Here is a 25,220-nt window from a genome sequence, read left to right on the forward strand (position 1 = left end):
ACTCTGGGAACTCAAAACTCTTAAGCCACTTTGAGTATGTTGGCGTGCAGTGGATGTATCTGCATGCACGTTGAAAGTAGTGGTGGGGGGGCCCAGGTCAACTTTTGCATCGGGCCCACAAGCTTCAAGCTATGCCTCTGGATAGAACCAAATAACGATAGGCAGCCCTTGGTTTGAGGGATGGGATAAAACACATCCACAAACACATTTGCAACCTGCAAATTATTATATTTGTTTCTGGGATTAGATGTGGTTTTAAAAAGGTGATGCAAAGCTACAGGAATGCTTCGGAGGAGGAAGTTTCATTTTTGTTGGGGCTTGTGCCAGAACTGCTGTTGGCAGAAGCTTGCCCTGCTTGTTTGACATGCTTTGACACCCCAGGCTCTGATCCCACATAAGCAAAAACAGTCTTCAATTTTTATTCTATTTTTTTTTTTATATCCCAGTATTTGATGTTCTCCATGATACTCAAAATTTGCTCTGTTCCCGAAGGATCCTGCCTAAACTGGAAACATGTTGTCTGATCTGATGTGTGTCTGTTGGAGAATGTTCAAGATTTAAAGGCGAACTTCAGGCGGCACTGATAGCCACTGATAGGTGGCACTGATTGGCCGTACTGATGGGCACTGATTGGCACTGCTTGGTGGCACTGATAGGCAGCAATGATTGGGAATGATAGGTGGCACTGATTGGCACTATTAGAAAGCACTGATGGGCGGCACTGATAGGCACTGATAGGTAGCACTGATTGGCCGCATTTAGTGGCACTGATGGACACTAGTTGGCAGCACTGATGGGCACTGAAAGGCAGAACTGATAGTCAACACTGATGAGCACTGATAGGTGGCACTGATGGGCATTGATAGGCAGCACTGATGAGCACTGATTGGCAGCACTAATAGGTGGCACTGACAGGTGGCACTGATTGGCATCACTGATAGGCAGCACTGATGGGCACTGCTTGACACTGACAGGTGGCACTGATTGGCAGCACTGATGGGCAGCACTAATTGGCACTGATGGGCACTGACTGGTGGTACTGATTGCAAGCACTGATTGGCACTGACAGGTGGCACTGATTGGCACTGACAGGTGGCACTGATTGGAAGCACTGATTGGCACTGATATGTGGCATTGGTTGACACTAAAAGGTGGCATTGATTGGCACTGACAGTTAGCACTGATTGTCACTGACTGTCACTTACATGTGGCATTGACTGGTACTGACAAGTAGCACTGATTGGCACTGACATGTGGCAATGACAGGTGGCACTGATTGGAAGCAATGACTGGCACGTGGCACTGATTGGAAGCACTGATTGGCACTGACAGGTGGCACTGATTAGCAGCCCTGGCACTCTTTGCTACTGACAGGTGGCACTGATTGGCACTGACAAGCAACACTGGCACTGATTGTCACTGACTGAGGAGAGGGGGGTATCACATTGAGCAGATATTGGTACTTGTAAGATCCGCTCAGTGTGTGACACTGTCATCTATTGTAACTGCTTGCAGAGAGAAAGAGGAGCTGTCAGAATTCAGTGGTGATGCCTGGGGTGGGCGGGACTGATCAGCGATCGAACACCAGATCAGTTCTGGCACCAGCCATTTGATGGTGGAGAGCACAACCAATGGGAGTGTTACATTGTTTTATGGATGGGTGTACTTCCGCTTTAAATATTTCAAGTTTAGGATAATCAAATACAACCAAAGCATTTCAGGGCAAGTTTCAGGTCTCCCCCCCCCCCCCACTTCAGGGCTTGAACAATAGTTTAATAATAATATCAGGATGGCGTTCGGCATAGAATTTGACCAGATTTACCAGCATACCCTGAGGGCAGCCCGCTGGATCTAGAGAATTGTGCTCATAACAGGTGTCCCCATTGGAAGATCCTGTCCCTGTTACAACTATAACATTTTGGATTTCTCAGCACTCCCTACACTCCCTACACTGGAAACAATCCTCACAGGATACAAAGAGAAGGTGAATCACCCCAGTGGGGACACAGACAGCATTAGAAATACGATGGATTCCAAGCCCTTCTCTACTCCATCCGAAGTCTAAAAAATGTGGCTATAAATTACATTTTAATAAAACAAAAACAAAAAATAAGTACTGGCTATACCAGCAATCTGGTAAACACGTTAAATGTCTAAATGTCTTAATTGGTAAATCATTGGCAACAAGGTAAAGCATTCCCTAAGTGGTGCCTTTGTTCTCCTAAATGATCTGCTGAATCTGAGGAGCTCAGTGTATAAGTCTGTATTTGGATATAACATGTATTCTGAACCCCTCGCAATGTACAAGTCTTACCAAAACTTTATATGGATTTATACTGTATAATTCAATATCCCGGGGCTTTTTATCTGGAGATAAATGTAGTAAATTTCATATGGGATTTCCAAGTTCTAGGTCCTGGGGTGCTTAAAAGGACCAAATGTCCAGGTACCTTCTTCAGGATAACTCCTCTCTTCTAATATTTGATTAATCATGTTAGATAATGTTCTACATTTCTGAGTTGCGTCTGTAAAAGGGGCAAATATTCTTTGAAAGAAAAAAGGTGCATTCTTTTAAAGACATTTGTGAAGTATTTCTTAAAGATAAATAAGCACTTACCAGATGCTACTAAAGCCGAGAGCACACAGAGAAATTGGAGAAGAGATGTCATTATGAGAGGTTGCTGTATCTCTGGGTTGGAGTCGGGGAGAACTGATCGAGTGTGCTGGAAAACAGTTTTTTTAATTGAATGTGGGAGTGGACCTTTTGGAACAGATTATTATATTTACATTTCCGGTTTCTAATCCTTGGAATGCTAAGTCTGAAGGAGAAACGAAACTTTGAAATGTCTTCCTCTATTCTCATAATCATGAGAAATTAAACTGAAACATGATTTTCAATTTGCACCACATTAACCACTTCAGCCCCGGACCATTTGGCTGCCTAAGGACCAGAGGACTTTTTCCAATTTGGCACTGCATCGCTGTAACTGCTAATTGCACGGTCATACAATGCTGTACCCAAACAAAATTTGTGTCCTTTTCTTCCCACAAATAGAGCTTTCTTTTGATGGTATTTGATCACCTCTGCCATTTTTATCTTTTGCGCTATAAATGGAAAAAGACCGAAAATTTTGAAAAAAAATGATATTTTCTACTGTTTATTATAAAAAAAATCCAATAAACTCAATTTTAGTCATACATTTAGGCCAAAATGTATTCGGCCACAAGTCTTTGGTAAAAAAAATGTCAATAAGCGTATATTTATTGGTTTGCGCAAAAGTTATAGCGTCTACAAACTAGGGTACATTTTCTGGAATTTACACAGCTTTTAGTTTATGACTGCCTATGTAATTTCTTGAGGTGCTAAAATGGCAGGGCAGTACAAACCCCCCACAAATGACCCCATTTTAGAAAGTAGACACCCCAAGGAAATTGCTGAGAGGCATGTTGAACCCATTGAATATTTATTTTTTGTCCCAAGTGATTGAATAATGACAAAAAAAAAATATTTACAAAAAGTTGTCACTAAATGATATATTGCTCACACAGGCCATGGGCCTATGTGGAATTGCACCCCAAAATACACTCAGCTGCTTCTCCTGAGTACGGGGAAACCACATGTGTTGGACTTTTTGGGAGCCTAGCCGCGTACGGGGCCCCGAAAACCAATCACTGCCTTCAGGATTTCTAAGGGCATAAATTTTTGATTTCACTCCTCACTACCTATAACAGTTTTGAAGGCCATAAAATGCCCAGATGGCACCCCCCCCCTTAAATGACCCCATTTTGGAAAGTAGACACCCCAAGCTATTTGCTGAGAGGTATGTTGAGTCCATGGAATATTTTATTTTTTGACACAAGTTGCGGGAAAGTGACAATGTTTTTTTTTTTGCACAAAGTTGTCACTAAATGATATATTGCTCACACGGGCCATGGGCATATGTGGAATTGCACCCCAAAATACATTTAGCTGCTTCTACTGAGTATGGGGATACCACATGTGTGGGACTTTCTGGGAGCCTAGCCGCGTATGGGGCTCCGAAAACCAAGCACCGCCTTCATGATTTCTAAGGGCGTAAATTTTTGATTTCACTCCTCACTACCTATCACAGTTTTGAAGGCCATAAAATGCCAAGATGGCACAAAACCCCCCCAAATGACCCATTTTGGAAAGTAGACACCCCAAGCTATTTGCTGAGAGGCATGTTGAGTCCATGGAATATTTTATATTTTGACACAAGTTGCGGGAAAGTAACACATTTTTTTTTTTTGCACAAAGTTGTCACTAAATGATATATTGCTCAAACATGCCATGGGTATATGTGGAATTACACCCCAAAATACATTCTGCTGCTTCTCCTGAGTATGGGGATACCACATGTTTAGGACTTTTTGGGAGCCTAGCCGCGTACAGGGCCCCGAAATCCAAGCACCGCCTTCAGGATTTCTAAGGGCATAAATTTTTTATTTCACTCCTCACTACCTATCACAGTTTTGAAGGCCATAAAATGCCAAGATGGCACAAACCCCCCCAAATGACCCCATTTTGGAAAGTAGACACCCCAAGCTATTTGCTGAGAGGCATGTTGAGTCCATGGAATATTTTATATTTTGACATAAGTTGCGGGAAAGTGACAATTTTTTTTTTTTTTTTTGCACAAAGTTGTCACTAAATGATATATTGCTCAAACATGCCATGGGCATATGTGGAATTACACCCCAAAATATATTCTGCTGCTTCTCCTGAGTACAGGGATACCACATGTGTGGGACTTTTTGGGAGCTTAGCTTCATACAGGGCCCCGAAACCCAATCACCGCCTTCAGGATTTCCAAGGGCGTAAATTTTTTATTTCACTCCTCACTACCTATCACAGTTTCGAAGGCCATAAAATGCCAAGATAGCACAAAACCCCCCAAAATGACCCCATTTTGGAAAGTAGACACCCCAAGCTATTTGCTGAGAGGCATGGTGAGTATTTTGCAGCTCTCATTTGTTTTTGAAAATGAAGAAAGACAAGAAAAATGTATTTTTTTTTCTTTTTTCAATTTTCAAAAGTTTGTGACAAAAAGTGAGGTCTGCAAAATACTCACTATATCTCTCAGCAAATAGCTTGGGGTGTCTATTTTCCAAAATGGGGTAATTTGGGGGGGGTTGTGTCATCTGGGCATTCCATGGCCTCCGAAACTGTGATAGGCAGTGAAGAGTGAAATCAAAAATTTATGCCCTTAGAAAGCCTGAAGGCAGTGCTTGGTTTTCGGGGTCCCGTACGTGGCTAGGCTCCCAAAAAGTCTCACACATGTGGTATCCCCGTACTCAGGAGAAGCAACAGAATTTATTTTGGGGTGTAATTTCACATATTCCCATGGCATGTTTGAGCAATATATCATTTAGTGACAACTTTGTGCGTAAAAAAAAAAAAAAATTGTCTTTTTCCCGCAACTTGTGTCACAATATAAAATATTCCATGGACTCGACATGCCTCTCAGCAAATAGCTTGGGGTGTCTACTTTTCAAAATGGGGTCATTTGGGGGGGGGGGGGTTTGAACTGTCCTGGCATTTTATGCACAACATTTAGAAACTTATGTCACACATCACCCACTCTTCTAACCACTTGAAAACAAAGCCCTTTCTGACACTTTTTGTTTACATGAAAAAATTATTTTTTTTGCAGGAAAATTACTTTGAATCCCCAAACATTATATTTTTTTTAAATCAAATGCCCTACAGATTAAAATGGTGGGTGTTTCATTTTTTTTTTCACACAGTAATTGCGCAGCGATTTTTCAAACGCATTTTTTTGGGGAAAAAACACACTTTTTTAAATTTGAATGCACTAAAACACACTATATTGCCCAAATGTTTGATAAAATAAAAAAGATGATCTTTGGCCGAGTACATGGATACCAAACATGACATGCTTTAAAATTGCGCACAAACGTGCAGTGGCGACAAACTAAATACATTTTTAAAAGCCTTTAAAAGCCTTTACAGGTTACCACTTTAGATTTACAGAGGAGGTCTACTGCTAAAATTACTGCCCTCGATCTGACCTTCGCGGTGATACCTCACATGCATGGTGCAATTGCTGTTTACATTTGACGCCAAACCGACGCTTGCTTTCGCCTTTGCGCGAGAGCAGGGGGGGACAGGGGTGCTTTTTTTTTTTTGTTATTATTTTTTTGCTTTTTTATCTTATTTTTAAACTGTTCCTTTCATTTTTTTTTAATCATTTTTATTGTTATCTCAGGGAATGTAAATATCCACTATGATAGCAATAGGTAGTGACAGGTACTCTTTTTTGAAAAAATTGGGGTCTATTAAACCCTAGATCTCTCCTCCGCCCTCAAAGCATCTGACCACACCAAGATCAGTGTGATAAAATGCTTTCCCAATTTCCCAATGGCGCTGTTTTCATCCGGCGAAATCTAAGTCATTAAATGCTCGTAGGTTCAGGTTTCTTAGGCCATAGAGATGTTTGGAGCCATTCTGGTCTCTGATCAGCTCTATGGTCAGCTGGCTGAATCACTGGCTGCATTCTCAGTTTCCTTGTTGGGACAGGAGAGCCAGAGAAAAACATGGAAGACGGTGGGGGGGCATTCCCTCCCACTGCTTGTAAAAGCAGTCTAGAGGCTAATTAGCCACTAGGATTGCTTTTACATGAAAGCTGACCACTGGCTGAAAAGAATGATACCAAGATGATACCTAAACTTGCAGGCATCATTCTGGTATAACCACTCAAAGTCCAGCAACGTACCAGTACGTTGCTGGTCCTTGTTGGGCATATATTGTAAACTTTTTTTTCATGCAGCCTGTGGGCTGAACAAAAAAAAAAAAGAGATTGATCGGTGTCACGGCTTTATATATCGTGGAAGCAAACGCTGTTGCTGTCAAGATAAATAAATCCGCGCTGCAACTGAATGGCGTACCTACTAAGCAAATGATGGTTAACAATAAAACAAAGTAACATTACAGTATAACAGTAATGCCCCGTACACACGGTCGGACATTGATCGGACATTCCGACAACAAAATCCTAGGATTTTTTCCGACGGATGTTGGCTCAAACTTGTCTTGCATACAGACGGTCACACAAAGTTGTCGGAAAATCCGATCGTTCTGAATGCGGTGATGTAAAACACGTATGTCGGGATTATAAACGGGGCAGTAGCCAATAGCTTTCATCTCTTTATTTATTCTGAGCATGCGTGGCACTTTGTGCGTCGGATTTGTGTACACACGATCGGAAATTCTGACAACGGATTTTGTTGTCGGAAAATTTTATAGCCTGCTCTCAAACTTTGTGTGTCGGAAAATCCGATGGAAAATGTGTGATGGAGCCTACACATGCTCGGAATTTCCGACAACAAGGTCCTATCACACATTTTCCGTCGGAAAATCCGACCGTGTGTACGGGGCATAAGACTTACCATACCCGCAAAGCAAATACAAAAAAAAACATAGTAAAAAATAAAACATTTTTTAACGCAACCTGTGCCTAAAATATATACATTATATGCCGAAGCATGGGGGCATCCACCCACAAAAGTTAGGAGCAAATCGCTCCTCCACCCCTGCTGCCCTCATGCTTTGGCATATATGCTATTTTTTTTAACTGTGGTGGTGAAATCAAAGCTTTATGTATCGTGGGAGCAAACGCTGTTGCTGTCAAGATAAATAAATCCGCTCTGCAACTGAATGGCGTACCTGAAAACAAAAAAACGGTTAACAATAAAACATAGTAAACAGTAAAGTATAAAAAAAAGCATACCTATAAAGCAAACATGATAAAACATAATAACAATAAAACATTGCAGAATAGAATACAGTAAAAAAGAGCAGAACAATAGAGAGAGAGAGAGAACAATAAAACGACAACTATTTATGTTTTTTTATTCTATATATATTTTTGTGGGTTTTTTTACTTTTTTTTACACTTTTTTTTGTAACTAACTTTTGTAACTGTCGATGCCATGGCATCTTGGGAGACCCTGTGAAAGTGTGCCTAGTCTGTGCAGTGCTGTACCCTACGCTAATACTAGTGTATGGTAGCGTTCAAAACATTCACCAATGCAAAGCCCAGGATTGTCAGGACAGGAGGGACAATAATAGCGGGTGTCACACCTATATCCGCGCTTGCTGCAGACACAACATCTTTTTGGGGGGGCTCGTTGGGTAGGGGTACTCGGGAGGACATAAAGAAAATGCCTCTCATGCAGCCGGCTTACTGCATTTGGTTGGGGAAGGTGAGGTGGAGCACCGTATGGAAACAGAAGGGCTCTGTCGATCTCTTCCTGGAATTTAAGGAAGGATCCAGTCCATCCTGAAGCTCTGTATAGCACATAAGCGTTCAGCAAAGCCAATTGAAATAAATAAACAGACACTTTCTTGTACCAGCATCTGGCCTTATGGGCAATTAGGTACGGCTCCAACAACTGGTCGTTGAGGTCCACCCCTCCCATATTTTGGTTATATTCGTGGACACAGAGGGGTTTCTCCACAACACCAGTCGCCGTAGTAATTTGGACCGTCGTGTCTGCATGAAGGGAGGTAAGAACGAAAACATTATTATTGTCCCTCCACTTCATAGCGAGCAAGTTATTACTCTTGAAGCAGGCTCTCTCCCCCAGCCTAAGATGGGAATCTACAAGCCGCTGGGGAAAGCCCTGGCGATTAGGTCGCACGGTGCCACATGCTCCAATCTACTGATCAAAAAAGTGACTAAAAAGTGGCACGCTCGTGTAATAATTGTCCACATATAAGTGGTACCCCTTTCCGAATAAGGGTGACACCAAGTCCCATACAATCTTGCCAGCGCTTCCTATGTAGTCAGGGCAGTTTGTCGGCTCTACGTGGCTATCTTTGCCCTCGTAAACCATAAAACTACATGTATAGCCTGTGGCCCTGTCACAGAGCTTATACATCTTGACCCCGTATCTGGCACGCTTGCTGGGAAGGTACTGTTTGAATGACAAGTGGCCAGAAAACTTAAACAGGGACTCATCAATGCAGACAACTTGATGGGGAGTAAACAAGTCTGCAAAACGTTGGTTGAAGTGATTTACGAGGGGCCGAATTTTGTAGAGCCGATCGTATCCAGGGTCTCCATGAGGACGACAGAGTTCATTGTCATTGAAGTGCATGAACCGCAAGATTTGCTCGTATCATGCCCTGGTCATGGAGGCAGAGAACAAGGGCATATGGTGAATTGAGTCAGTGGACCAATATGACCGCAACTCACTATTTTTAGTTATGCTCATGTTGAGGGAAAGGCCCAGAAAGAGCTTAAATTCAGAAACCGTAATTGGTCTCCAATCTCTGGCAAGGGAGGACTGGGGAATAGTGGCGGTGTGTTTACCAGCGTACAAATTGCTTTGGTCCACAATAGATCTATAGAGATCTTTAGTGAAAAACAGCGAATAAAAATCAAGTGACGTAAAATTAACTGTTTCCACCTGAATGCCGGGTTGGCCAGTGAATGGGGGAAGTACGGGTGCTGCAGAAGTGGTGGGTTCCCAATTAGGATTGGTGAATGCAGTAGGAAGGGCACTATGAGCACGACGGGCCTGTGTTCATCTTTTTGGTGGCAGCAGGACACTACTTGTGCTTGCCCCCTCACCAGCTTGAACTGCACTTATGGGACTCGCCACGTCACCACGTGTTACTTCAGTGCTGGATGTACGACCAGGGTGTTCTAGGCCGATGAGTGACTTCCTCTCCACTATCTGTCATGCTCAGAAACGTGTAGGCCTCTTCACTAGTGTACCTTTGATTTGCCATTTTGGGCTCTAAATTTAGTGGTACACTAGTGAGACTCACAGGCAAAAAAAGCTCCTGACTGTTAGCGACTGTATCAAAACGCTACCAAAAAAACTGTTAGCGATCGCAGGGATCAGGCCTGACTCTGCGAATGCTGCAGTTATGTGTGTTTAGTGTTTTGTAAGTGACAGTTATCGATCGATACTGCACTTGGGTGGGCTGGGCAGGGCTGGGCCGAGGGGCAAAACGCAGGTGCTAGCAGGTATCTGGGCTGATCCCGCTAACACTGCATTTTTGGAACCCTAAACTGCTGGAGACACTAGTATAGATCTGATCAGATATTGATCCATTCAGATACTATACAACTAAGGGAGGTGTATACTGCGTGCGTGGGTGTTAGCGGTACTGGCGCTAACCTGACGCTGCCTGGGGCAACGCAGACCCTATCTGACCCTAAAACTTAACTTATATCACCGCTGGGTGATCAGGGGGCTAAACCTTTATTAGGTGATAAACGGCGGGTGCCCTGAAACTATAAAAAACAAACTAACTAACCAGCATCACCTGTAACAGTTATACGGTGATCACTGGTGAAAGTGTTAACTAGGGGGCAATCAGGGGGTTAAAACCTTTATTAGGTAGTATATGGGGGTCCCTGACGCTATAAAACGCTGACGGTGAACCTAAATACTTACCTCCCTAACTAGCGTCACCTGTGGCACTAATACAGCGATCAGAAAAACGATTGCTTAGTGACACTGGCGAGGGGGGGTGATCACGGGGTTAAACCTTTATTGGGGGGGTAGGGGTGTATCCTAGAATTAAAGGGGGCTAACACTAACTGCCCTACCACTTATAATTATCACAAATTGACACCAATGCAATAATCAGTAAAAAAAAAAAATGCTATTGGTGTCACTGTGACAGGGGGTACAGGGGGGTGATCGGGGGGGGGGGGTGATTGGGGGGTGATGGGGGGTGAAAAGTGTGCCTGAAGTGTTCTGCTGTACGTGTGGTGTTGTGCACTTACTTGATGTCTTCTCTCCTCTGTGCCGGAAGGAAAAAGACCGATTCGAGGAGAGATGACATCACTTCCTCTGCCGCTGTTTACATTACAGCAGCAGAGGAAGATTGTCATTCATTGGGAACGATCGCGAGGGGGTGGCCACGAGTAAGTGACCTCCCCCTCACCTCGGATCGCTCCCCTAATGATGCCGACCACCTTGGTACGTGATTTTGCCTGCCTGTGACATTCTGCTGCAGTATATCTGTGTTAGGCGGTCGGCAAGTGGTTAAGCCCCGTACACACTATTGAATTTTCCGACGGGAAATGTTGGATGTCAGGCTGTTGGCGGAAAGTCCAACTGTGTGTACGCTCCATCGGACAATTGTTGTCGGACTTTCCGCCAATAAACGTTGGCTAGCATGTTCTCAAAATTTCCACCAACAAAATGTGTGTTGTCGCACTTTCCGATCGTGTGTACACAAGTCCGTTGGACAAAAGTCCAAAGTACAAACACGCATGCTCGGAATCAAGGACGAGCTGGAAGCGCTCGGTCTTGTAAAGCTAGCATTCGTAATGGAGATATCACGTACGTCTTGTACGTCACTACGTTTGTAATTGTTGGCCAACATTTGTGTGTATGCAAGACAAGGTGGAGTCAACACCCTTCGAACAAAATTCCATGGTTTTGTTGTCGGAAAGTCTGATCGTGTGTAAGTGGCATTAGAGTGGCTACACTCACTCCTCCACTGTATCTATTGAAGGAGCCATATGCCGTGTACACACGGTCGGACTTTTCGGCTACAAAATTCTGACAGCCTGTCTGACAGACTTTCGACGGACTTTTGGCGGACTTCCGGCGGACTTTCTAACGAACAGGCTTGACTTTAACCGCTTGGCATCCGCGCTATAGCCGAATGACGGCTACAGCGCGGACCTACATTCCCGGGAGGACGTCATATGACGTCCTCCCCTGTGCGCGCTCCCTGCGCGCGCCCAGCAGGGCGCGCGCCGGGCGCGTTGTGATCACCGAGTCACTGAGACTCGGCTGATCACCGATCTGTGTAAGGGGCCGGTCCTGGCCCCTTACCATGTGATCAGCTGTCAGCCAATGACAGCTGATCACATGATGTAAACAAAAGATCGGTAATCGTTTTTTTTTTTTACTCACGCTGACAGCGCGAGTAGAAAAAAAAGCCGATCACCGGATCGGATGTGAGGGACATCGGTCCCTTAGTGGAAGAGGCACATCTGCCTCATCAGTGCCCAATAAAAGTGCCACCTAATAGTGCCCACAGTGCCACCTAATAGTGCCCACAGTGCCACCTAACAGTGCCCACAGTGCCACCTAACAGTGCCCACAGTGCCACCTAACAGTGCCCACAAGTACCACCTATCAGTGCCCACAAGTACCACCTATCAATGCCCACCTGTAGTGCCAATCAGTGCCACCTGCCAGTGCTGCCCATCACTGCCACCCATCAGTGCCCATCACTGCCACCCATCAGTGCCCATCACTGCCGCCCATCAGTGCCCATCACTGCCGCCTCATCAGCGTACATCAATGAAGGAGAAAAATTACCCGTTTAAAATTTTTTAAAACAAAATATAAAAAAATAAACTTTTTTTTAAAAAAAAATTCAGTTTTTACATTTTTTTAATAAAAAGTAAAAACCGCAGAGGTGATCAAATACCACCAAAAGAAAGCTCTATTTGTGGTGAAAAAATGATAAAAATTTCATTTGGGTACAGTGTAGTATGACCACGCAATTGTCATTCAAAGTGCGTCAGCGCCGAAAGCTGAAAATTGGTCTGGATAGGAGGGGGGTTTAAGTGCCCGGTAAGCAAGTGGTTAAACAATCACACAAAAGTCCGACAGCCTAGTACGCAGTGACGTACACCAAATCTGACGAGACTATAAAACGGAAGTTCAATAGCTCGTACGACACACTTTGGGCTCCTTCTGCTAATCTCTTGTTTATCTCGTGTTAGTAGAAGTTTGGTGAGAGACGATTAGCGCTTGTGAGACTCGTATTTTTCACATCGTTTTAACTGTTGCTCAGTTTGTGCTTCTGAGGTTTGTATCTGCTTTTCAGTGCGTGTGGTCAGTTAGCATTGAGTTATTCAGTGTCTTAATTGTGCGCTCTTTGCTGATTATCATTTCGCTCTTCACAGGCCTTGCTGTTCTTCAGTGCGTTCTGACCAGCCGACCGTTTTGAAGCCATGTTACGTGCACGTACTCGTCGTAGAGCTTGTGCATTGTATGTGCTTGGTGCTATATTTCATTCTTCAGCCCAAGCCTAGTCCATGAACAGGGCGAGGAGGAGTTCATGGACCAAGAATTGGTTGCTCCAGCGTGACCAATTCTGTCACATGCCATTGCTCCGTGAGATCCGTGAGAATAATCCTGAGGATTTGAGGAACTTTCTCTGGATGACGGACCCCGTTTTTGACCGTTTGTTGGCTTTGCTGACCCCTTATATCAGCAGGCAGGATACCTGCATGAGGCAAGCCATCACTCCGGAGAAGAGGCTAGTCGCCACTTTGCGTTACTTGGCGACAGGGAGAAGCCTGCAGGACCTTACGTTCTCGACAGGCATCTGCCCCCAGGCTCTGGGGATCATTATCCCGGAGACCTGTTCTGCCATAATTCAGGTGCTGCAGAAGGACTATATTAAGGTAAGGATTTTTATCCTTTAACATCACGTTTTATTGTATTTAATGTTTGCTAATATAATGTATTTCTTTACTCGAACACTAATTACCATCATTGCAATATAGTGTAAATGTCCCCTTTGTCGTCATGCATGCTGTAATCTTTTAATGCCCTTTTTTGTCCTGCATACATATTTGCCTTCACTAACCTCCCCAGCATGCAATGCTGGGCCCATATCCACCTAGTCTACTCACTTAATATATTTTGTCAGCTGCATTGTAGTTCTTTTACCCTCAAATTAATCAAAATAGTCTGTGTGTCATTAACCTAATTTAGAATCCCCTCCCCCCTAAAATTCATCCAAATAGTCTATGTGTCATTAAGTTGATTTATAATTCCCCCCCTAAAATTCATATAAAATAGTCTGTGTGTCATTAAGCTGATTTTGAATCCCCCCCCTAAAATTCATCCAAATAGTCTGTGTGTCATTAAGTTGATTTAGAATCCCCTCCCCCCCTTAAAATTCATCCAAATAGTCTGTGTGTCATTAACTTAATTTAGAATCCCCCCTAAAATTCATCCAAATAGTCTGTGTGTCACTAACTTAATTTAGAATCCCCCCCTAAAATTCATCAAAATAGTCTGTGTGTCATTAAGTTGATTTAGAATCCCCCCTAAAATTCATCCAAATAGTCTGTGTGTCATTAAGTTTATTTAGAATCCCCTCCCCCCTAAAATTCATCCAAATAGTCTGTGTGTCATTAAGTTTATTTAGAATCCCCTCCCCCCTAAAATTAATCCAAATAGTCTGTGTGTCATTAACTTAATTTAGAATCCCCCCCCCTAAAATTCATCAAAATAGTCTGTGTGTCATTACCCTAATTTAGAATCCCCTCCCTCCCTAAAATTCATCCAAATAGTCTGTGTGTCATTAAGTTGATTTAGAATCCCCCCTAAAACTCATCCAAATAGTCTGTGTGTCATTAAGTTGATTTATAATCCCCCCCTAAAATTCATCCAAATAGTCTGTGTGTCATTAAGTTGATTTATAATCCCCCCCCCTTAAATTCATCCAAATAGTCTGTGTGTCATTAAGTTGATTTAGAACCCCCCCTAAAATTCATCCAAATAGTCTGTGTGTCATTAAGTTGATTTTGAATCCCCCCCCTGAAATTCATCCAAATAGTCTGTGTGTCATTAACTTAATTTAGAATCCCCCCCATTCATTAAAATAGTATGTGTGTCATTAAGTTGATTTAGAATCCCCTCCCCCCCTAAAATTCATCCAAATAGTCTGTGTGTCATTCACTTAATTTAGAATCCCCCCCTAAAATTCATCAAAACTGTCTGTGTGTCATTAAGTTGATTTAGAATCCCCCCCCCCCCTAAAATTCATCCAAATAGTCTGTGTGTCATTAAGTTGATTTATAATCCCCCCTCCCCCCTAAAATTCATCCAAATAGTCTGTGTGTCAATAATTTGATTTATAACCCCCCCTAAAATTCATCCAAATAGTCTGTGTGTCATTAAGTTGATTTTGAATCCCCCCTAAAATTCATCCAAATAGTATGTGTGTCATTAAGTTGATTTAGAATCCCCTCCCCCCCTAAAATGCATCCAAATAATCTGTGTGTCATTAAGTTGATTTATAATCCCCCCCTGAAATTCATCCAAATAGTCTGTGTGTCATTAAGTTGATTTATAATCCCCTCCCCCCTAAAATTCATCCAAAAAGTCTGTGTGTCATTAAGTTGATTTAGAATCCCCCCCCTAAAATTCATCCAAATAGTCTGTGTGTCATTTAGTTGATTTTGAATCCCCCCTAAAATTCATCCAAATAGTATGTGTGTCATTAAGTTGATTTAGAATCCCCTCCCCCCCTAAAATGCATCCAAATAGTATGTGCGTCATTAACTTAATTTAGAATCACCTCCCCCCTAAAATTCATCCAAATAATCTGTGTGTCATTAAGTTGATTTATAATCCCCCCTAAAATTCATCCAAATAGTCTGTGTGTCATTAAGTTGATTTATAATCCCCTCCCCCCTAAAATTCATCCAAAAAGTCTGTGTGTCATTAACTTAATTTGGAATCTCCCCCCTAAAATTCATCAAAATAGTCTGTGTGTCATTAAGTTGATTTAGAATCCCCCTCTAAAATTCATCAAAGTAGTCTGTGTGTCATTAAGTTGATTTAGAATCCCCCCCCTAAAATTCATCCAAATAGTCTGTGTGTCATTATTTTGATTTATAACCCCCCTTAAATTCATCCAAATAGTCTGTGTGTCATTAAGTTGATTTATAACCCCCCCCCTAAAATTCATCCAAACAGTCTGTGTGTCATTAAGTTGATTAATAATCCCCTCTCCCCTAAAATTCATCATAACAGTCTGTGTGTCATTCAGTTGATTTATAATCCCCTCCTACAAAAATTCATCCAAATAGTCTGTGTGTCATTAAGTTGATTTATAATCCCCCTCTAAAATTCATCCAAATAGTCTGTGTGTCATTAAGTTGATTTATAATCCCCTCCCCCTAAAATTCATCCAAACAGTCTGTGTCATTAAGTTGATTTATAATCCCCTCCCCCCCTAAAATTCATCCAAATAGTATGTGTGTCATTAAGTTGATTTATAATCCCCTCCCCCTAAAATTCATTCAAATAGTCTGTGTGTCATTAAGTTGATTTAGAATCCCCCCTAAAATTCATCCAAATAGTCTGTGTGTCATTAAGTTGATTTAGAATCCCCTCCCCCCATAAAATTCATCCAAATAGTCTGTGTGTCATTAAGTTGATTTAGAATCCCCTCCCCACCCTGAAATTCATCCAAATAGTCTGTGTGTCATTAAGTTGATTTATAATCCCCTCCCCCCTAAAATTCATCCAAATAGTCTGTGTGTCATTAAGTTGATTTAGAATCCCCTCCCCCCCTAAAATTCATCCAAATAGTCTGTGTGTCATTAAGTTGATTTAGAATCCCCTCCCCACCCTGAAATTCATCCAAACAGTATGTGTGTCATTAAGTTGATTTAGAATCCCCTACCCCCCTAAAATGTATCCAAATAGTCTGTGTGTCATTAAGTTGATTTAGAATCCCCCCTAAAATTCATCCAAATATTCTGTGTGTCACTAAGTTGATTTAGAATCCCCCCCTAAAACTCATCCAAATAGTCTGTGTGTCATTAAGTTGATTTAGAATCTCCCCCCCCCCTAAAATTCATCCAAGTAGTATGTATGTCATTAAGTTGATTTATAATCCCCTCTCCCCTAAAATTCATCATAACAGTCTGTGTGTCATTCAGTTGATTTATAATCCCCTCCCCCAAAAATTCATCCAAATAGTCTGTGTGTCATTAAGTTGATTTATAATCCCCCTCTAAAATTCATCCAAATAGTCTGTGTGTCAATAAGTTGATTTATAATCCCCTCCCCCTAAAATTCATCCAAACAGTCTGTGTCATTAAGTTGATTTATAATCCCCTCCCCCCTAAAATTCATCCAAATAGTATGTGTGTCATTAAGTTGATTTATAATCCCCTCCCCCTAAAATTCATTCAAATAGTCTGTGTGTCATTAAGTTGATTTAGAATCCCCCCCTAAAATTCATCCAAATAGTCTGTGTGTCATTAAGTTGATTTAGAATCCCCTCCCCCCCTAAAATTCATCCAAATAGTCTGTGTGTCATTAAGTTGATTTAGAATCCCCTCCCCACCCTGAAATTCATCCAAATAGTCTGTGTGTCATTAAGTTGATTTATAATCCCCTCCCCCCTAAAATTCATCCAAACAGTCTGTGTGTCATTAAGTTGATTTATAATCCCCTCCCTCCTAAAATTCATCCAAACAGTATGTGTGTCATTAAGTTGATTTAGAATCCCCTACCCCCCTAAAATTTATCCAAATAGTCTGTGTGTCATTAAGTTGATTTAGAATCCCCCCTAAAATTCATCCAAATATTCTGTGTGTCACTAAGTTGATTTAGAATCCCCCCTAAAATTCATCCAAATAGTCTGTGTGTCATTAAGTTGATTTAGAATCCCCTCCCCCCTAAAATTCATCCAAGTAGTATGTGTGTCATTAAGTTGATTTAGAATCCCCTCCCCCCTAAAATTCATCCAAATAGTCTGTGTGTCATTAAGTTGATTTAGAATCCCCTCCCCCCTAAAATTCATCCAAATAGTCTGTGTGTCATTAAGTTGATTTAGAATCCCCCCCTAAAATTCATCCAAATGGTCTGTGTGTCATTAAGTTGATTTATAATCCCCCCCTAAAATTCATATTCATTCAAATAGTCTGTATGTCAATAAGTTGATTTATAATTCCCTTCCTCCCCTAAAATTCATCCAAATAGTCTGTGTGCCATTAAGTTGATTTATAATCCCCTCCCTCCTAAAATTCATCCAAATAGTATGTGTGTCATTAAGTTGATGTATAATCCCCCCCCCCTAAAATTCATCCAAATAGTCTGTGTGTCATTAAGTTGATTTATAACCCCCCCAATTCCTCCAAATAGTCTGTGTGTCATTAAGTTGATTTATAATCCCCCCCCCCTAAAATTCATCCAAATAGTCTGTGTGTCATTAAGTTGATTTATAATCCCATCCCCCCCTAAAATTCATCCAAATAGTCTGTGTGTCATTAAGTTGATTTATAATCCCCTCCCCCCCTAAAATTCATCCAAATAGTCTGTGTGTCATTAAGTTGATTTATAATCCCTCCCCCCCTAAAATTCATCGAAATAGTCTGTGTGTCATTAAGTTGATTTATAATCCCCTCCCCCCTAAAATGTATCCAAATAGTCTGTGTGTCATTAAGTTGATTTAGAATCCCCCCCCGCTAAAATTCATCCAAATAGTCTGTGTGTCATTAAGTTGATTTAGAATCCCCCCCCCGCTAAAATTCATCCAAATAGTCTGTGTGTCATTAAGTTGATTTAGAATCCCCCCACCTAAATTTTTTAAAAATGTTCTGTGGGGTTGATTTACTAAAAGCAAATATATGTTGAACTTTGCAAAATGCATTTGCACTCTGCAAGTGAATTTGCTGCAAGGCTTTAGTAAATGAGCAGAAGCTGTGCTGACTTCCATCATCCAATCATGTGCAAGCAAAAATGTTGTTTTATTAATTTCCCTTGCATGTGATTGGGTACTCTTTGCAACATGAAGCCTTACCTCATTTACTAAGCTCTGGAGCAACTGCACTTGCAGAGTGCAACAACTGCACTTTTCAAAGTGAACCGTCTTGTAGCCTTTAGTAAATCAACTCCTGCGTGTCCTTAAACTTGATTTATAATCCCCCCCCCCCTAAAATTTAACAATGTGCCATCAGAGGGGTTGAGCAATCTGATAAGTGGCCTTTGTATATTATTTTTAAAATAAGATGTCAATTAATGTTATACTGATTCTGGGCAATAATGTTTTTTAGTGTAATGTGCTTGCAATGTTATGTTCAAAATTACTGATTTTTTTTTCTGGTTTGAATCCCCAGTTTCCTTCAACGCCACAGGAATGGCAGACTGTGGCATCCCATTTTGCCCCAGAGAGGAGGGTTTTTAACTTCCGACTGGCCAGAGCAAGAAGAGTTGTGGAGAATGCTTTTGGGATTCTGGCCAGCCGGTTCCGCCTGTTTCAGACAGCTATCCACGTGGCGGAATACAAACTAAATCCTGCACAATTATTTAAACAAACATTCAACCAATTATGTGGTATCACTTTGGCCTGAGGGCGGACTTACCGACAATCCTCTGACGGGCCTGGATACTGGCCGTACTGGTTTGGCCCCCCAAAGTGCCCGTCAAGTTCAGGATCAATATGTTTATGTTTTTACAGGAAGGGGGGCCATTGCAATGCCACAGAATATCAATTTTTTTTTATATTAAAAAATCAGGATCTGATAAAATCTAGAATTATATTTATTGCTTGCCTTTCCTTTTTGGTTTTCTCCTAGGTATATACATATAAATGTGTGTGTGTGTGTGTGTGTGTGTGTGTGTGTGTGTGTGTGTATATATATATATATATATATATATATATATATATATATATGTGAATGATATATATGTGTGTGAAAATATATATATATATATATATATATATATATATATATATATATATATATATATATATATATATATATTTATAGAGATAGATAGATAGATAGATAGATAGATAGATAGATAGATAGATAGATAGATAGATAGATAGATAGATAGATAGATAGATAGATAGATAGATAGATAGATAGATAGAACGATGTTTACTACGATCGTTTAAAACGTACGTTAAGGAAAAACACATGGAGCAGTATACAAGGTAATAAACTGAATATGAACACACAACTTACTTTTTTAAAACACTTTATAGATCCGTCTGTACTGATCCGGCTCCCGGAGTTTAAGGTTGGACCATCTTTTCCTAAGCTGATCTTTTGAGCACCGTACCCCAAAACGAAGATGCAAAGTCTTCACCACCTTCGCCATTATTTTGGCTTTCCGTAAATTGGGCCAGGCGTACGGTCCATACTTCCCATCATAGTAATTTTGTCGCAAAATTGCCACCATCTCCACCGTCTCTTGAAAGGCCATATTGGAGGCCTTAAATCTCCGCTTCCCGGATCGGGACGTTCCGGGCTCCGGGCTTTCGTCACTACCTGACTACTACACACCTGATGTGTCTCCGCCATTGTTTCTCCCACTATGCACCGTAGAGAGAAGGGGCAGAGAATATTCGTTAAAAAGGAATGTCAGGGGCAGGCGACGCAGGCAGAGTTTCACGCATGTGCAGTGTTTAAAAAGTTATTACGCATGTGTCGTACGTATGTTGTGTGTGTAGAGACCAGGGGGCGCAGAATATTAGTTAAAAAAAGAACATCAGGGGCGGGCGACGCAGGCAGAGTTTCACGCATGCGCTGTGTTTAAAAGGTTATTACGCATTGTGTCGTACTTACGTTCTGTGCGTAGAGGATAGAGGACCGGAAAGCCAGAAGCAAAGGAAATTTTTTAAATTTTTTTCATTTTTTTTTTGGGTAAACTTTGTAGCAAGCAGCTGATACTGCTTAAAGATTTCTTAGGCCTATGTTGGGATAAGATGATGAGGGTTTAGGTGAAACATTAGTGTTTTTGTCTTGTGTCTTATCTTTTACAGAAAACATGAATGCCAAATTTAAGGACCCAGAATTTATGTCCGCATTTATTGATAAGTACAGGGAGATGAGGAATCTGTGGGAGGTCAAACACCCTCAATATTATATCAAACCAGTGAGGAAGTCAACGCTGGAGAGACTTCTGGCAATTTATGTCAGCATTTATTGATAAGTACAGGGAGATGAGAAATCGGTGGGAGGTCAAACACCCTCAATATTACATCAAACCAGTGAGGAAGTCAACGCTGGAGAGACTTCTGGCATTTGTGCAGACTTTCATCCGAGAAGTAACCGTGGAGATTTTGGAAAAGAAAATTTTTTTCCGCTCGTTCGTCCCCCCCTTTCCTGACCTGCCAGGCTGCATGCCGAATAGGGGCCGGTATGGATTCTGGGGGGGACCCCACATTTTTTTTTTTTTTTGGCAGAGCCCCTCTGCCTCAAAGCACCCACCCCCATGTTGTGGCCTGGTATGGTTCAGGAGGCTAGGGCGCTCACTTGCTCCCCCCCTTTCCTGACCTGCCAGGCTGCATGCTCGGATAAGGGCCTGGTATATACTGGGGGGGGGAGGGGCACGCCGCTTTTTTCTTCTTTTTTTTAACCAGCATTTTCTTTTTTATGCAGCTTTCGGGCAACGCATTGACAGCTGATAACTCATCGGTTGTTAAGAATGCCACTGCCAGCTTCCCGGCCCTGCTCCTTAATAACTAGCTTATACTGTGCCCTGATTGGGCAAAGCGAACACCCTGCAAATTCGGGTGTTGGACGAATGGGCCAAACAGCCAATGTTCGGGCTGAACTTATGCTTGGGTGGAAATGTTTGCCCAACACTATTAATCAGGAAGCCAACAATCAACAAAGATCATGCTCCCTACTGGTTGTAGAGCTTTAGTTGTGATTCAGCACAGGGTGTTGTCTGACCTCAGCAGAGGGACCACTGCATCCGCATGGAGAGAGCGAGATTCCTTTGCTTTAGCATGCTGGCAAGGAACAGGCTTTTCTACTCAGGCCGTGGCTGCTTTTTAAATAAAAACAGTTGTAAGACTTTGCACACGTTTTCTTGCACCTGGAAAGCATTTAGGTCTCATTCACACAGAAAAAGGAGCTCTCCTGCGAATACTGAGTCTCACTCATGGATGATGATCATTTATGTAGTGTGATTTTTTTGCCACCACTGTTAACTATTATTATTTATTCTGTGATCTATGTATTAGTTTTTTGCTCTAAATTTGTTTTTAAATGTTGTATATCAATAAATTCAATTTAATTTTCTATACTATCTTCAATCTATTTCTAATTGCCCTTAAAATCCCATTATCTAAGGTTTTTCCATTTAGTAAAAACACAGCTTGCCTGCCTATTTGTACTACACCCCCTCCCCCCGACCCCCCAAACTGCAAATGTAAACTAAGCCTTACGCCGCGTACACACGGTCAGAGTTTCGACAACAAATGTTCTATGGGAGCTTGTTGTCGGAAATTCTGACCGTGTGTAGGCTCCATCGGACATTTGTTGTTGGAATTTCCGACAACAAAAATTTGAGAGCTGGATCTCAAATTTTCCGACAACAAAATCCGTTGTAAATTCAGATCATGTGTACACATATCCGACGCACAAAATTTTACGCATGCTCGGAATCAAGCAGAAGAGCCACACTGCCTATTGAACTTCATTTTTCTCGGCTCGTCGTACGTGTTGTACGTCACCGCGTTCTTGGCGATCGGAATTTCCGACAACATTTGTGTAACCGTGTGTATGCAAAACAAGTTTGAGCCAACATCCGTCGGAAATAAATCCATGGATTTTGTTGTCGCAATGTCCGATCGTCTGTACGCGGCATTTGAAGTATATACCATGACCATACATGCTGAACAAATATCAGATGAGACACAAACTCTTCCCTCTGTTATGCACATTGGATTTCCAAATAAAACCGAGACAGTTGTAAATTTGTAGGCCACTAAAAAAAAAAAAAAAAAATTGGATTACATTTTTTTATTTGTAACATAAAATGTTTTATTCAAATGGTGAAAAAAGTGAAATTTACATCAATCTAGTGCCTCTATATGTTTTATGTAATCTGTGCTCAGCCAAACTTTATCAATTGTGTTTATATTAAAACGTTTATTTATATATTTTTTTAATTATCTACTACTTAAAAAAAATGCATCTGTTCCACAAATCAAGCTTTTTATTTTAGTTTCTGGTCTAAAAATAAAAATGTTTTTCATTTCAGATCAATAACTTTAAAAAGAAAATACAAATCACAGCTGGGAGGTAGAAGCCTTTCTGGAGTCCAGTACTTCCACTAGTGCAGGTAAATTTAATCTCTGTGGATAATCCTTGGATGCCATAAGATTGGCTGCCTAAATCACAGATGCTTTTTGTGACACAACCACGCATTGCTATTGCTACTTTTTTTCTGCCTGTAAAAACATAAATAGAAAAATAAATGAAAAGATTGAAACCGTAATGGCAATTTCATCTCTAACACCAAAACATGTCAATAAGGTCCTAAAACTGGAGGCTCCAAATGTGCTGATTCGCTTTTTTTTTTTTTCCCTTCAAAGAGCATTTTGTTTGAAAATTGTGAAGTTAACCAATTGACCTCCAAAAGGTTTACACCCCCTTAATGATCAGGCCATTTTTTGTGATACGGCACTGCATTATTTAACCACTTGCGGACCAGCCGCCATTTTACCACGGCAGAGTGGCACGGCTGGACTTAATGTCGCTTCGCCCTGTGGCCACTAGGGGCGCCTGCTGCTTGTCCCCGGAGCCGATGCAAGACTGCCGGGCTCCCGCGATCGATCGTGACACACCGAGAACCGGGATATGTGTGTGTAAAAGAGATGGATCGTGTGTTCATACAAAATATGAACAACGATCTATCATCACCCCTACACAGTCCCCTCCCCCTTCAGTTAGAACACAGAGAGAGACACAGGAGGCCTGTGATATTCTCCCGGTCCTCCCCTGTCCTCGCCCTCCACAGTGTCCTCCAGACCTCAACCCACCCACAGTGTCCCCCCCACAGTGTCCTCCACCCACAGCGTCATCCACCCACTGTGTCCTCCACCCACCCACAGTGTCCCCCTGTGTCCTCCACCCACAGTGTCCCCCTGTGTCCTCCACCCACCCACTATGTCCCTGTGTGTTCTCCACCCACCCAGTGTCCCCCTGTGTTCTCCACTAGGGATGAGCTGAACACCCCCCTGTTCAGTTCGCACCATAACTTGCGAACAGGCAAAAACCCACGGTGTCCCCCATGTCCTCCACCCACCCCCCGTGCCCCCCTGTGTCCTCCACCCACCCACGGTGACCCCCCCTGTGTCCTCCACCCACCCATGGTGTCCTCTCCTATGTCCTCCACCCACCCACGGTGTTCTCCACCCACCCACAGTGTCCTCCACCCACCCACGTTGTCCCCCCGTGTTCTCCACCCACCCTCTGTGCCCCCCGTGTCCTCTACAAACCCACCGTGCCCCCCCGTGTCCTCAACCCACCCACAGTGTCCTCCACCCACCCACGGTGTCCCCCTGTGTCCTCCACCCACCCACAGTGTCCTCCACCCACCCACGTTGTCCCCCCATGTTCTCCACCCACCCTCTGTGCCCCCCGTGCCCTCCACCCACCCACCGTGCCCCCTGTGTCCTCCACCCACCCACAGTGTCCTCCAACCACCCACTGTGTCCCCCCTGTGTCCTCCACCCACCCACGGTGTCCTCCCCTGTGTCCTCCACCCACCCAGGGTGTCCTCCACCCACCCACAGTGTCCTCCACCCATCCACAGTGTCCTCCACTCATCCACGTTGTCCCCCCGTGTTCTCCACCCACCCTCTGTGCCCCCCGTGTCCTCTACCCACCCACCGTGCCCCCCCGTGTCCTCCACCCACCCACAGTGTCCTCCACCCACCCACGGTGTCCCCCCGTGTCCTCCACCCACCCACTGTGCCCTCCCTGTGTTCTCCACCCACCCACGGTGTCCCCCTGTGTCCTCCACCCATACACAGTGTCCCTGTGTCCTCCACCCATCCCCTGTGTCCTCCACCCACAGTGTCCTCCACTCACCTACGGTGTCCCCTGTGTTCTCCGCCCCCCGTGTCCTCCACCCACCCACCATGCCCCTGTGTCCTCCACCCACCTTGCCCCTCCTGTGTCCTCCACCCACACACAGTGTCCCCCTGTGTTCTCCACCCACATAAAGTGTCCCCCTGTGTCCTCCACCCACCCACAGTGTCCCCCTGTGTCCTCCACCCACCCACAGTGTCCCCCTGTGTCCTCCACCCACCCACAGTGTCCTCCTCCCAACGTGTCCTCCACCCACCCACAGTCTCCCTCTGTGTCCTCAACCCACCCACGGTGTCCCCCCTGTGTCCTCCACCCACCCACAGTGTCCCCCTGTGTCCTGTGTCCTCCACCCACCCACGGAGTCCCCCCGAGTTCTCCACCCACCCTCCATGCCCCCCGTGTCCTCCACCCACCCAGCGTGCCCCCTGTGTCCTCCACCCACCCACCGTGCCCCCCCGTGTCCTCCACCCACCCACAGTATCCTCCACCCATTGTGCCCCCCCCCGTGTCCTCCACCCACCGTGCCCCCCCTGTGTCCTCCACCCACCCACAGTGTCCCCCTGTGTCCTCCACTTACAAACAGTGTCCCTCTGT

General features: G+C 43.3%; 1 protein-coding gene across 1 annotated transcript in view; it reads right to left on the reverse strand.

Annotated features, from left to right (window-relative positions):
- The window catches only part of LOC141110435 (uncharacterized), an 82,589-nt gene that overhangs the window by 25,361 nt on the left and 32,008 nt on the right, over positions 1 to 25,220 (reverse strand). Inside the window, exon 5 of the mRNA XM_073601781.1 lies at positions 22,841 to 22,981. Coding sequence (XP_073457882.1) covers positions 22,841 to 22,981 — 141 coding nt within the window. The remainder of the gene's footprint in view (positions 1 to 22,840; positions 22,982 to 25,220) is intronic.

The sequence above is a fragment of the Aquarana catesbeiana genome, linkage group LG10 (assembly GCF_042186555.1).
Source record: "Aquarana catesbeiana isolate 2022-GZ linkage group LG10, ASM4218655v1, whole genome shotgun sequence".
Classification (NCBI taxonomy): domain Eukaryota; kingdom Metazoa; phylum Chordata; class Amphibia; order Anura; family Ranidae; genus Aquarana; species Aquarana catesbeiana.